Source organism: Scophthalmus maximus, chromosome 5 (assembly GCF_022379125.1).
Source record: "Scophthalmus maximus strain ysfricsl-2021 chromosome 5, ASM2237912v1, whole genome shotgun sequence".
In the NCBI taxonomy this organism is placed as follows: Eukaryota; Metazoa; Chordata; class Actinopteri; order Pleuronectiformes; family Scophthalmidae; genus Scophthalmus; species Scophthalmus maximus.
Genome location: NC_061519.1, coordinates 6,915,855 through 6,931,519, shown reverse-complemented (window position 1 = coordinate 6,931,519; position 15,665 = coordinate 6,915,855). Strand labels below are relative to the sequence as shown.

The 15,665-nt window shown below is 40.8% G+C and overlaps 1 protein-coding gene across 2 annotated transcripts in view; it reads right to left on the bottom strand.

The window, feature by feature from the left end:
- Positions 1–15,665, bottom strand: part of LOC118311266 (phospholipid phosphatase-related protein type 4-like) — a 43,484-nt gene that overhangs the window by 17,549 nt on the left and 10,270 nt on the right. For both annotated transcript variants that reach the window (XM_035634989.2, XM_047332175.1), the window contains exons 2-6: positions 13,836–14,021; positions 12,288–12,417; positions 11,952–12,147; positions 6,501–6,558; positions 6,187–6,360 (exon numbers count right to left, since the gene is read on the bottom strand). In XM_035634989.2, the coding sequence (XP_035490882.2) occupies positions 6,187–6,360; positions 6,501–6,558; positions 11,952–12,147; positions 12,288–12,417; positions 13,836–14,021 (744 nt within the window). The remainder of the gene's footprint in view (positions 1–6,186; positions 6,361–6,500; positions 6,559–11,951; positions 12,148–12,287; positions 12,418–13,835; positions 14,022–15,665) is intronic.

Sequence of the window (15,665 nt, the reverse complement as noted above, 5' to 3'; positions counted from 1 at the left end):
CCTGGAATACAAAAATGTATATCACCTAAAACTAAGAATTGTGCATCTTGGCTACTGGGATTTTTTACTCAAAGACTGTAGATTAGCTGAGTATATTTACTTTTCTGAAATTGTAATTTTCTGCTTAAATGTGCTGTCTGTTGTTTTAGGTTTTCAGTTTGTCTTCGTTGACTGTCTCTAAACTAAGTTCTGTTATGATTAGTATTCCTGAGTTAGATTTATAAATGGTCTAGTTTTAGAAACCTTGTTTTTAATTCTTACTATCCTCCTTTGCTCTCCCTCCTCTTGGCTCATGTGTCATATCAGCTCTCCCCTCACCTGACTCCTTCTCACTCCTGCCTCCTGACTCTGCCACAGACATTCTTCTCTCTACCCTGTCCTCTTCCCTGGACTCCCTCTGTCCTCTAACCTCCTGACCCATCCAGCTCCGTGGTTGTCTGACTCACAGAACCTCCCTGCAAGCAGGTGAAAGACAATAGCGCAGATCCAAGTACCCTGAGGATCTTCTTGCCTATAAATCTCTTCTTTCCTCTTTCTCTGCGTCCTTATCTGCTGCTCTCTTTCTTTTAATCTAAAATTCAGTCTTCTTTCTCCAAAACTTTTTTCATTTTCTCTACCCTCCTCGCTCCCTCCGCGCCCTTCTTCCAAGCGACTTTGTAAACTACTTTGAAAGAAAGATAGAGGACATACCAGTACACGCTACTACCATTTCTTTCTAAAACACTTGAACATGCTGTCTTAACCCAATTTCTGTATATATCTCCAACAGATCAACCTTCTTGACCCCCACCAGTCTGGATTCAAGGCAGGGTACTAAACAGAGACTGCCCTCCTAGCTGTCACAGAGGAACTCCACACAGCTCGAGCAACCTCATTCTCCTCTGTTGTCATCCTTCTCTACCTGTCAGCAGCTTTTTTGACACAGTGAACCACCAGATCCTCCTCTCCACCCTCCAAGAACTGGGAGTTTCAGGCTCGGCACTCTCCCTTTTCACATCCTACCTCAAGGACCGCACTTACAGGGTTACTTCACTACTGGGGTCCCTCAGGGCTCTGTTCTGGGCCCCATCATCTTCTCTCTTTACACCAGGTCATTAGGCTCTTTCGTTCACTCACATGGTTATTCCTACCATAGCTACACAGATGACACCCAACTCATGTGGTCCTTTCTACAATCTGAAACCCAGGTGGCAGCACGAATCTCTGCATATCTGGCTGACATTTCCAGTGGATGTCGACTCACCACCTGACGTTCAATCTGGACAAGACAGAGATCCTTTTCCTCCAAGGGAAAGCGTCTCCTACCAACGACCTCTCCATCACCATTGAGAACTATGTGGTGACTCCAGCTCAAACTGCAAGGTGACACTAAACGACCAGCTGTCCTTTCGCTGCCAACATCACAGTGACGACACGCTCCTGCAGATTCATCCTCCACGACATCAGGAGGATATGTCCATTCCTCACAGAAAAGGCGCGTAGGTATTGGTGCAGGCTCTTTTCATCTCACGCCTGGACTACTGCAACTCACTCCGAGTTGGTCTGCCGACATGTACCATCCGACCTCTGCAGCTCATCCAGAATGCATTGGCCTGGTTGGTCTTCAACCTACCAAAATTCTCCCGAGCTACACCGCTCCTCCGCACCCTACACTGGTACTCGCCTACCGTGCTGCGAATTGCTCAGGCCCTTCCTACATCCCAAAAAAAGTCAAACCTTACACCCCAGCCTGTCCACTCCACTCTGGAACTGCCAAACGGCTTGCTATGTCCTCACTACGAGGGGTGGGCATCCTGTCTGTTTCTCCGTCCTGGTTCCTCAATGAGCTCCCCATTGACATCAGGACTGAAGAATACCTTCAATGCTTCTGTCGCAGACTGAAAACTCACATGTTCAGACTGCAACTTGCTCCCTGAATTTATTATTTAATTAAAAAAACAAAAAACTAAAATTACCACTTGAAGCTGTTTTTGCCTATTTGATAAATGTATATTTACTCTATTGATTCTTGCTTCTTTTGGGTAATAGCTTCATGGTTGAATACACTTATGGTAAGTCGCTTTTTACAAAAGCGTCTACTAAATGAATGTTTTATAATGTAATGTAAGAAGATACATTTTTTCTGCTGTCAGGTAAATTGAATATTTCATGACCCGCAGCAATGAAAATACTGCAAAACAAAAACAAGTGGAGGCTGCCAATCAGACTCAATTTAGATATTCTTCTTTTCATTTCTACTCTATGGATAGATGGTACAATGCCAAACAAAGCTTGTTTGTCTTAAAATAGACCAATGAATCCTGAGAACAAATGTAATCATAAGCTGTACAGTGTAGGTCTGGAAATAAAAGTAATAATAAATCTTGCAAATGAAGTTGATCAGAGACATTTTCCCACATTAATAATTATGTGTTTACATGACTGACTGCAGTAACTGGATATTCTTCATAATGATCTAGTTCACAGCCTCAAATCTTTAGCCAATGTTTCTTCTGCAGGAGAAGGCAGAACAACAAAAGTGTAGTAGGCAGTTGTGTTTTTGTGTCTTTCAACAAGTGTAATCGCAATAGTTCAGCTCATGTCTGTGTGTACACATGCTGGACTTGTCTTACTGAGTGTGTGTGGGCTGGGGGATGATGGTGAGTGGGAGGTATAGTGTGTGAGTATCCACCACTTTCTACACAAAAGTTGATTATGCATATCTCCTTTCAGCCCATGGAGCTGTAATAAACCACATGTCCTGCAGTAACAATTAAATAACGTGTTCTGCAGCAACTTTCAATTTACATTTCAAACGTTTGCAAAAAACGTTTGGTAAACAATTCATATCATGTCATGATTTGCTGGGATATATCAATCAAAGCTGTATGCCCTCAGTTCACTCTAATTATATTATATTGTCAGTAAACTCACCTGATTAAAGAGGCAGTAAGCAATTTTGGGTTAAGCTTGTTTCTCTTTTTGTTGTTGACTTTACATTACTGGTCGGGCCGCGAACCCTCAGCCTCGGATATATGAGACTGATACGCTAACCACGAGACCAACCCCGGAGTTGTAGCGTCACCCGCTAGCATGTCTTCTAAGGTGTTGGGGAGTAATGGTTACAAACTGCACACAGGGTAGGGAGGTGAGGTCCGCACCATTTTTTTGTTTTTCAATTTACAGAGCCAGGACATTTGAGTAAATATTAGCAGATTTTTACAAAAAGTGTATTGGATTAAAATCGCTTACTGCCTCTTTAAGTCATCAGTTGTGATGCACCGAAAAAAATCATTCACTGTTCTGTTCCGTTCTTCTTCATTTCCATTGATCGTTTATGGGAAAACTGCTTTTTGGACAAGTGTGTCACATCACGATGACGTTGTAGAAAATCACTTCATAGTTCATTGTGAGTCCAAGAGGTTTGATAGCAACAAAGAGTTAGTAGCAAGTTAGTAGTGTGGTGCAGATAGATAGTGGCTCTACTATGAGAGGCTCTGCAGTGCATGTTTCAGAGGGGGAGTGTCAGCACATAGTGTAGCTGCAACGTTAATTTTTATTGTGGTTGATGTCGTTGTTTGTAAGCCCCAAATACCATGTTAAGCACGTAAAAAAACTATTATCAACAGGCCCATCTGTTGTGTTCACTGCCACTGCAGAGAAATACAGTAAATCTTGTTAATGGCGTTTTTCTGTGCATATCAGGCTTGCTATTGCTAAAAGGGCAGTAGGGGGATCCAATGCAAAACACGTTTTGTAAAAATCAGTGAATATTTCCCCACGGTCCGCTAAATCTGGGTTTTCGGTTCAGCCCAGGCTCTGTGAATCGAAAACAAACCGATGGTGCAGGCTGCACCGACAACACTGCGAGTGCAGCTTGTAAACATCACTCGTCGACACCTTAAGAGACGTGCTAGCGGGTACTGCTGCAACGCTGTGGTTTTGGCCTAGTGGTTTGCGCATCTGTCTCCCATATCGTGGTCCCGGGTTCACGGCCCAGTCGGAGCAGGGGAATTACAACAACAACAAAGAGAAACATGCTCTCTCCAAAAGTGCTTACTGCCCCTTTAAGGCTACGAGCAGCTGAGAGTGAGAGACATGAACCGGAGCTATGGTTAACCAGTGCTTTGCATTTTACATTTGGTACAGCAGCTACCATCACAACATACAAAATATAACTTGGGGTGTTGCCCCGTGAGAGAGGCAAGAGAATGTAGCTGGACCAAACTTTCAAATCCAAGCAGACAGAGAAAGACATTGCTATTGCGATGGCCCTTACTCTCTAGCAGGTCCAGCCCTGCGGTGGAATTGTAACTGAGTTAAATGACCCAGAAGTATTTCATCAGCAACCGTGATAAGAGCAGTTCGGATTCTTTAAACGCATCAGGACAGTAAATAGCAGCGCTGTACAGTCACATTCACCCAGTACTGTAAAGTGCTTCGAGTGGTCGATAAGACTAGAACAAGTAGTATATAAATCCGGTCTATTCACCAATTACATTAGCAGCGAGTCAAAAACATGAGCAACACCATAAGATCTCAAATCAAAGTTTTAGGCAGGGATTTGGTTTATATAATGTTAGTAAGATTTTACATTGACTATGTATAGCATGTTCTAAGTTTGGACATGTTAAGTTCACATGCGTCATTCATGGGATGCCTATGCTTCTAGGAAGAAGATTTAAGGTCAAAGTCACGGGACAGATATCACTATGCTAGGAGAAACTAAATATCTCCTGGGTGATGGATGTCTGTCTGAGGAGACTATTTTCCTTAATCTAAATTTGTGCGAGTTCATGGTGTGTTATGTAAACTCTTGTGATGCTCTGTTCTTGGTCGAACCTCCTCGCAGAACCAGATCTGTAATAATCTGTGTTTGAACTGAGAATCGTCTGATCCACCTGTTTGAATTCAATCTTCCTCCTAAAGAAGAAACTTGCCTATCATCTCAAGAATCAACTCTGACCATCATATTAAAAGAAGCTGACTCACAGAACTGTATCCAATACTATTTGTGCCATGAGTGAAAATGTAATGTTGATTTTGTTTTCAATGTCTTTCAATCTTATATTCATATTTCTCCCCCTAACTAAAGGCAAATCTCAAACACCATGTTATGGGTATGCTAGACAGACCTTATATTCATAATTTCAAAATGTTTGTTCATACAGCAGGCCTAGGTCTTTTTGTCTATCTGGATATATTCAAGCAATACACACGATGATATCTAGTTCTGAAATGATTTCATAATTTCGTCTTCCAGTTTTTTCCTGTCATACTTTTTTATTCCCTGGATTAAATATCAACTTGAAGGTGAACAAGGCTTTTATAGAATTGAATTATTCAAATTTATTTAATATAGTCAAATTATGTCTATATTAAAAAAAAATTAACAGACTGCATCGCTCTAAATTTTAATTATAACAAATCGTTACATATTAAAAAGTATCTTCAATGAATCGTATCACGGGCAATGTATTTTGATATGTACTGGATCATCTTGTAAGGGGGAGATGCTCAATCTACCTTAAAGGGGCAGTAAGCGATTTTGGAGAGAGCTTGTCTTTCTCTTTGTTGTTGTTGTGATTTTCCTGCTCTGGCTGGACCGACGCGCAAACCACTAGGCCAAAACTGCAGCGATTTTTACAAAAAAGTATTTTGCTTTAGAATCGCTTAATGCCCCTTTAATGCAGTACTGACAATACCACTGTTTCACGGTAAATCGACCGAAGCTTAAATCAGACTTTCACAGTTAGATTAAGTCTCAACTCAGCATCACCCTCCGTGGAAGCCCAAAAAAATACTTTACTGCTCAATCTAGACGGCAAACTGAGAAGATACTCGCTTGATATGACTAAGTCAGACAACTGAAGCTTCGTATTAGGTTTGGATTAAGACTGGAATGTATTCTTCATGTAAATTCTGTAGATTTTGTCCTGCATCACTTACTGTACATTGCTTTAGTAAAGGATCTCCGTACAGCCAGTATGGTCAGGAGGATCAATTTCAGTGACTAATAACACTTTCAATGTACATACGAACATGTCAGTATAGTTCTAAAATAGACTTGGAATCATGTGAACATGTCCTTTAATGGAGGAATCACCAATTTTCCAATCAGATTTTTCAATCTGCATTCCTTGTCATATCTCAAATAACCTGCACCTGACCTTGACAAAGCCATATTTGTAACCCATGGACTGTTACCAGGTAAACGGCGATGGCAGCTCCTAGTAACCATCCGCAGTAGACATCGACGGGGTGGTTTCTGAACTGGATGATCCTGGTTAACCCAGCCAGGATGGCCAGCATGACAAATGAGAACACCAGGAGAGGCTTCAGCAACTTGGCAGAGTCTGTCAGCACCGTGTTGAAGTACATCTAAAAGACACAGTTTCACATGAACCAGTTGTTATGTTTTAATGTTTGATCGAACGATTCTAATGATGGCTAAAGATATCAGGTGAAATTGTCAAATACATGTCTCATTGTACATATGAGTGTGCATGTTGACCACTTACTGAGATGTAGACGGCAGCAAAGGCAGCCAGAGTTGCATGCTGGGAGGGGAAAGACTTCCTATAAAGAAAGAAAGACATTGTACTTTATGCTAATTATCATGTACAGACAGCTAAGGACAATACTGAATATTCATCTCCAAAAAGCAAGTGACTTTCAAAGAAACTTGGAGTTGTGTGTGTAGCAGCTGTAGCAGGTGTTTCATTTGCATTGATCCTGCTGCTATGACACTTGAACTGAATAAACCTTATATACACCAATATACCAGTTTATACAGATACCAGGAATGTAAACACCACATTACACTATAATAATGTTTGAGAGGTTTTGTTGACACTGTGTCACAGAGGGCGTAGGTAGAGGTGTGGATGTATTTGTTTGCATCCGTGGTTTTTAACGTCTGACGCTGAACTCCCAGTGAGACAACTCCCTCAAGTCCCGCTCCAAAGAAGAAATTGACTTCTGGTTAGAGCTTTCTGTTTGTGTCGGCAGACAAAGAAACAACACAGGGCGGCTGTGGCTCGGGAGGTAGAGCCGGTCGTCCACTAACCCGAAGGTCAGCGGTTATAGCTTCTCCCAGCCCGCCTGCTGATGCCGGGCAAGACACTTAACCCTAAGTTGCCGCTGACCACTCTCCTGGCAGTGCAGAATGACAGGAAAAGCTTAATAAATAGCTGTTTGTATATGGGCGAATGTGAGTTGTGCTGTAAAGCACTTTGGGTGGCCAAATAGAAATAGAGAAGTACCATATAAATACAGTTTATACAAAACAATACATTTACCATTTAACTATGAAACAGTGACTTAAAAACACAGCCCATTAAGTCAACATGTACACCAGCAGTCATTTCCAGACCATTTTCTATCTCTACTAAAATCGAAATTTTCCAACCACAATGTCCTCTGCAAAAATCACCATACACATAAGTTAGAGACAACGGCTGTGCTGTGATTTCAGCTATGTGTTCTTGTAAGATGAACACTCAGCTTTCACTTCAGCTCATCGGGTCCCAAAAGAAAGATATGTTTGACTATACGTCACGCATCAACGTAACTGCGCCTGTGTTTTGAAAGGAACTAGCACTTAGCGTGCGTGCTATCGTCCGACTGAAACACGTGCTTAAAGTGAATCTGGACAAACATTTAAGGGAGCACGACACGGATCAATGAAGCTACACTGGTGGTTATCCTGCAGCTCTGAGTGTGACTGTGACAGTCTTTTCCTTGAATTTGAATTGTAGATAGTATTGGCCTGCCCCCGCTGCTGAAAATAATTCCTCGAAACACTGTAATAGACACCATTCAATCATCTCGTTCACGCCAAATAATTTTCACAGAGCAACGGACAAAGGAGAAACTCAGTTGGCCGACCAATGGTCAGTCAGTCACACTGCGCTCGGCTGACCAATGGTGTAACTAAATTTGAATAAAAGTCATGTGACAACCAAGTTATCGACAAAACCAAAGAACTACTCAATACAGTAATGAGCCAGCAAGCGGTTTTAGTAAAGAAAGCCCACTGAAGCACATAAATGTAGTGCCAGCATTTCAGCTTTAGGCAAAATGACTAGAAGCATATGTCTGATCTATTATTGATGAAAACAAGATCGGAGGGGGAGGAACAGTGGTGCAGTGGTTAGCACTGTCACCTTGCCTGCTTTGCTCTCCTCTGGGTGCTATGATTTTTTTTCTCTCAGTCCACATGTAGATGAGGTGGAATGGTGGTTTCTAAATTGCCTTTAGGTGTGAATGTAAGTGTGAACTGACTGTTTCAATGTGTAAGCATGGTGCTGGTCTGTTCAGGTTGCACCCCACCAATGAGAGCTTGAATAGACTGCAGCCCTGCACAACACAGCAAAGAAGGATGGATGCTGGATGGATGGATGGATGGATAGCAAACACCCAATAACCTTCACATAAGCATATTTTTTAAGTTGCACTCCAGTTGAAAGGTGCTCAGTTGCTAAAAACATAAGAATCATAAGAGCAGGACAAACAAAAAGCTTAGCTGAAGAACCAACCACGGTCGGCCGCTAGTGCCCCTGGTAGTCTGTCAGCCGCTTCATACCCCTGCAGTTCACTCTTGTGCTTGAGAGGAAAACCTCTCCTGGAATCTTAGAGATTACAACATGCTTGTGCTAATGAGAGAAACAGAGGCACTGCCATGGACTCCATAAAACCACGCACCATGATTCCAGGCCCATCACCACATAGGGGGGCTTTAAGGTGCAATGCTCAACCATGGTGCACCACAAGCCCCCACATTATGTAACCTTCCATCTCTCAGAATTTATATTTAAGTTGGAAAAAAAACTGATTCACAAAAAGTGTGTTGACTGCAACATTTTAAGAGGCCATTGTGAGTAATAAGGAACTTTTTAAAGGCACATTTGCTGCTGAAATGTGTATCTGCATCAAGAGGTTATTAAAGTAATAAGCCTCGAGAGGTTCACAGTGATTTCAGAACATGAAAGAGGCGTTAATCACAAACCTCAGCCAATCATAATTCATTTCGACTAATGCCGGTTTATGCTTACAAAAACTGCATACAGCCTACCTACAACCTTAATTTTAATTTTTTAATTTTTCGTTTTTAGATCATAATACTGTCCCATTTTCCACCTTGTTGGTTTGCAACATCTGGGGGCATTAGCACGAGGAGATGGGGCTTCAGCATCGCCTAGTGGCGGGGGTTAAATAACATCTTAGACGCAAGTTAACCAGCACGGTGTAGTTTGTCCCGTCACAGTTTCATAATGATAATATGTTATTGTCACTCTTTGACTCATCGTTGCCAGCCATTGTTTTGGTTAATAATCACTGTCTAAGCGTCTTTATTGTCTGCATATGTCAGGCTGGTACTAAATTCTCCTCATGATTTCTCTCCTGATGAATGGCTTGCAGCAGAATTTTCCATTACCTATGAATTCACCATATATATTTAAATATTTTACATAAATATATTAGATGGTTGTTAATGTCCACATGTTATTCCTAGAGACTTGAATATGTAAACCAAATTTAAATTTTAATTCTATATTACTTGATATTATATACTTCATTATAACAATCAAAGAATCTACAATATAGCAGATATCTGGTCAATCCAATAGATATCTAATAGATATGTGAAGTGATCAGTAGAGTGCTGCTCTTCACAGACTTGTAGACTTATCTGTAAGTAAGTCACTTGATGAATTGGTCTCATTACTCACACTCAGTCAACAGTTAGTGGATGATACTTTAGAGATTTCTGTCTTACATGTTTGAGAGATACAGGCAGCAGGTTACTCATTTCCCTGTGTACATGATTCATATGCAGTAATGTGAGTGATTTCACGACGAATGATGTGAGCAGCACCAGGGGCTGGTGCTTTTTTGCAAGCACCAGGCCCCTTTAAGTGGACTTCGGTACAGTGCGTGAAAGTTAAGTGTGACTTTTTGAAAGTACAATCTCAAATGAATCACACCGGTGGAGCCCAAGGCTACAAGTCTGTGCTAAAATGGATCTGCAGGATAAAATGTTGTTATAGGGTTATATGAATATATTACTCCAACAGTAGCAACGACACACACAAAAATTGCTTTGAAGCCAAAATTGCCAAGATTTTGTTGACAACGATGAGGAATGTGTTGCTGACATCTTGCAGCTGTAAGTTGGTGATTACCTGTACTAGGAAGCTGGATATCAACTGTCTCGGTCAACTCTGGGTGTGTTCATGTGGAAGAGTCGTTATTTATAAGCAGCATCGACAGAACAATGATAAAGTTCTTAATATGATGTGAGAGGATCAGCAGCTCCAAGTCTGAGGCCATGGTTCTTGTTTTCGTTGTGTCAGCACCAATTTGGGCTTTGTACCGGACTGTTGTGTTGAAGAGGGAGCTGAGCCTAACCATTCCACTCATCTGTAAAAATATCTGCTGCTCTTTTTTTATTTGTCACTTGACTGTAAACTCTTTTTTTCCTGCCAGGCTAAATTACCACAAATCCTGCTCCATAGTACAGGCCCCTTGATCTCCACTCCGCTAACGATAATAATCATCAACACATTTTTATCGAGTTGTGACTTGATAAAGTCATGGTTTGTCATATCAGCAGTCACTAATTAAACTGAGCTGACGTCTGTTTCTGTGTCTCTCCGCGCCGCTGTCGGTACCTGTCAAAGATAGTTTGTGAGAGCAGAAGCGCCACTCTGCAACAACAAGTAAACGGACTTTTTACATACTGCTTCAGTCTTATCGACCATTTTTCTTTTCTATCACAGATCATTCATACAATGCCGTCACAGCCATCAGGGGCAATTTATGTGTCATCTCCAAGTACACTTTGGCATGCAGACTGGAGGAGCCGGGGATCAAACCATCGACTTATTGGTTAGTGGATGACCCGCTCTTTCCCCCTGAGTCATAGCTGCCCACAAACATGTAAACCCAGGGTTAACAGAGTGAGACATCCTTTTTCTAGTGCATCATGTCCAGGGCTTTAAAATGAACTTTCTTGATCACCAGCCAACATGGCTAGTAGATTTTTTAAGTTACCAGCCAATCAGGTTTTCCACTAGCCATTGTTTTTCCAGGTAAAATAAACCAGATTATGAGTGCAGGGTTTCATTTAAGCATCCATGTTTCTTTAAATTGTTTTTATTCGCTTTTATGGCAGATATACATAAAACAATTTAAAAAAAATAAATAAATAAATAAATAAATAAATAAATATATATATATATATATATATATATATATATATATATATATATATATATATATATATATATATATATATATGTTGTATTGTTTTTCTTGGACAGCCATTTAGAATTCATCTTCATCGTCCCCTGTGGCTGCAGCCTTACTCTTTTGCTCTTCTGGTTTTTTCACACTTTTGTTTTTTTCATAACTAACGTTAACTTTACTACTTCATTTTTCAGCACCTTTGTTTTGTTTCACCCCGTTCAGTTCGTCTTCTCCGCTTCAGTTACATTTTCAGAGGTGTGTGATATTTCCAAAAAAATAATATCTCTATTTTGCATATTCTAATAATGTTAGAGACACTTTTTTGTGTAAAGTTTGTTTTGAAGAATTCTGTTCATCTCCCCAGATCCAGAAACTCTGAGAATCTACAACAAGGAGCGCTGAAGCTGCTCTGAAGCTTTGTGATGGTGAAAACCTATTGACACACTTTACATCTGTAGGTAACATCTCTATGTGACGTTGCCGTTTCTTCTCTGTAAGGTCACCACAGAAGAAGCATGATGTGCAGTGTCCTAATTTGAGTTAATATATATTCCATGTTTCAATAAATGTCCTGAGAGCAGGCTGGTAACCATAACAACCGCGAGTTTATAGACTATAGCCTGTGTTTGCTAAAACTAGACATTTCATGGACACACTCAACACACCCACACACATCCTCACTCGTTCACTCACACTCTCTCCCACACAGAAAGCCTTACCTCCCAGCGTTGATGAGCCCATTGTCTTGTCCAGAGCAGATATCCTCCAGAATAAAAGCTTCGTCGCAGCTGGACATGTTAATGTGGGTCAAGTTGGGTTTGCACACATCCAGCCAGTAAGGTGTGTGTTGACCAGTGGAAAGCTGGAGAATGTCCGTTATCAGTGCTGTCACACACAAGCCGAAGATATGGACACCTTTGAAAATGACACAATCATTTGATCGATTATTATTTTAACATGAGAGCTGTGTTATGTGTTTATTTCTGGTTCCATGGTTTTTTGTAGTCACTAAAATCATGCACGGGATCAGTTGTATAATGCATGTGTCCTCCCACCTATGAAGCGTACAGCCCTGCGGATGTAGGAGTTGAAATTACAGCCTGCGGCGTTGATGTTGGCCTCGGTCTGTGTGGCCGAAGACCTCCTGGACAGATAGCAGTACAGAATGGCCTCTCCTATCAGGATCTACGCACAGACACAGATGCAGAGCGGATTGGGGGCATTGAAGATCAATTAAATTTGCCTTGCGGGTCAGTTGAATGGATTAGATGTATTACTGGATCATTAACTTCTGCTGTCTATCATGAAATTTTATTTTAATCTGAAAATGCCAAAAAGCTGCAAGTTTAAGCACTTTGATGGGGGGGGGGGTGTCTATGTGTAAAGTCAAACTTCATGACACGAAATCTGGAAAATGTCCAGAAAATTGGGTCTGGACATTTTCAGGAGATCATGACTGACTGAAAACAGCTAGATAAACAGGAAAACAACAAAATCAACATTTTTCCATAAATTGCATTTGAAATCAGAGACGCAGTGAAAAGACTAACCCCAACGTTTTAACACACGCACAGAGCAGACACCCACGACAGAATAAAATGCAGGTTATACAATACAAGCTAGTTTTAAAGGCCAGAGTTTATACCTGCTATGAATAGCCACATGGGCTGCTGGGCAAAAAACCTTGCAGTTTTCAGTCCTATTTCCATCCAAATGTAGGCCAAACTCTAACCTAATTTCAAACTTAGGGGAAACACTGGACCCATTCAAAGCTCAGAGTTTAAGCTCATAGAACATCAGTGTAGTGACCAGAGGAGCCTTGATGTAATTTGAGGCTTTATCCACACTATCCATCCAGATGAGCATTTCAGCTCCATATCAGAAATAATCTCTGTCCATACTTACACACCTTTAAAAGCATATCACATAACCATGTTTTGCAGTCACCACCTAGTTGGTAGTCTAGTTGAGACTGATAACAACCAACCAGGGGGCATGGGTGACTGCATCATCATTTCCAAAAGTCTCAGTTTCTGCCCGTCCAAACTAAAAATCAACCCACAGTTCATTTTTAGACCACAACGGGACCAGCATTGTTCCCAAAAATCTCATTCTTTCAAACTACATGATATAAGTGTGGACATGAGAGGATTACCCAAGTGACTAAGCTGTGAATTATTGAAGTGGACTCAAAGTGGTAATTGTTGCCAAAGACTTTCAATAATGTACTGAAACAAGTCTGATTACTTGAAATTTGCAAACTTTTCTTAAAACATGTATTCACCTTGTCATCATTGGTTATTGAGTAGATTTATGGGCAGTGAAACCAATAACACAATAACGTGTGCAAAAAGGGAAGAGGTCTGAATACTATCCACTGTATATTTATCTTCATTTTAATGTAAACAAAAACAATCATAAAAAAGGGCTCTTACATTTTAATAGGTCAGTCAGCAGAGGAACATTCGGTCACCTGGTCAGTATGTGTACACAGAGTACGGTCAGTTCACAGGACTGACCGTACTCTTTTAAAAAAAAGAAACCAACCCCATCCAGACAATACTGGTCCAGGGTGCAGACTTGAGAGGTGGAGGTGTACTTACAGTGGCAGTGGGAGCAGCGAAGGCCAAACTGAAGAGCAGAGGTAGTGAGCAGACTTCCTGTCTAGGCAGGATGTAGGGCAGGGACAGACTGCGGTCATTACAGCTGTACCCAGAATGCACCGGCTGGAAAATATCGGTCAGCTCCAGAAAGTAAAGACTGACAACAGAAGAGGCCAGGATAGGGAGCTGCAGAGGAGGGAAAAAACAAAAAAATAAGATTGTCTATATTGTACTGTAATAACACACACAATCAGCCACAACATTAACACCTGGTACCAGTTTGAATACAGTTGTGTATACGTGTGACCAAGATGATGAGTACATACCAGGGTTGGGTAAATCCAAACAACAACCAGTGCTGATACCATGAGTTTCAGAACTGATCTGATACCAAAATAATACTTATTTTATACGTTAACAATAGATTGGAGTGGACAGTGCAAACAGCATAAGCACATCAGTATGAATTTGCCCTTCACCAGTGATCATGAACTTGTGGCCTTTTGAAACTTCTTATACTTGAAACTAGGAGCTCATTTGTGGCGAATTGCCTCAATAAACATTGACAGCCACATATTGATTTTTTTTTTTTATATTTGATCTTTATAGTATAATCGTTCTTATTTTATTGTAGTACTTTCTGTAACCAAGCAACCAACTGCAGAATAGACAATCTACCTCCCGTTTACACCGGCATGCAATTGCTCAGTGTATGTGAATGGTCATGTGATATGTAGTCACTAAGATTAACGCAGTCCTGCCAATCAGGACTGCGTTCTGCAATTTACGGCTATGGAATTGCAGATTTTAACTGCCACTCATCAGTGAACTGCCTCCTGAGAGCTCTTTAGGTTTGGGCTAGGTATCTAGTTGTTATCATGGATTTCCCATGAGTCTATTCATACATATATAATAATTTACACTTTGCAAGAAAGTGTAAATATTGATAAATAATGAAAATTTTAATAAAAGTCTAATAAATTCTAAAATAAATTGAGAAATTCTGCCACATATTGACTTTCCCCCCAAAAATCACCTGTAAAATGTCTGAATGACTGTCCCCCAGTGGTGTAAACACCTGTGGTCATGAAGTGCTTTCACACATCAGAACCATCATCCCACCTGATATGGACAACCACCAGTTTGAGTGCAGGACAAACCGCTCCACTGAAGATGCCATCTGAACAAACCCAGCACACTGCACAGGTGTCACAAAATCAACCAGGACTAAAACCCTCTGTCACGGGTTGGTTGAGCAGAACTCATATGCAGGTTAGGTGGGGGGTTTAATGAAAGGCAACAAAAACAGACATCCAGTCTTATAAGGGGAAAATAAACAAAATCCAAAACTCAGAAAAAGCAAAAACTCTTGGGGACAAAACACAGAGCTGACACAAAACAGAGCATGGCTAAACAGGACACAGAGATAAACAGATGAACCAACAAGAACAAAGGGAGGCACAGAGACTATTTACAACCAAGAGGGAGCAGGTAATGAGACAAGTGAGATACATTAGGATCAGGTGCAAACTATCACAGGGAAACACAAGAAACATGACAGAAAACCAGACACAGAAGAACGGGAAATGAATCACAAAATAAAACAGGAAATACAAAACTCAAGATGAACTAAACACAAGGGATCACAAGAAAGTAACTTTACATAAACAGACAGACACAAAGTCCAGCAATAAACAAAACAATACAGAGTCTTAACAAAGTTCCACAAGAAACAATGATTTCAGAGTCTTCTCAAAAAATGTCCAAAAGCTGCTTGGTCCTGGCAGACCATAACACCCTCAGGATTATGATAACCTAGGAAGATTCAAT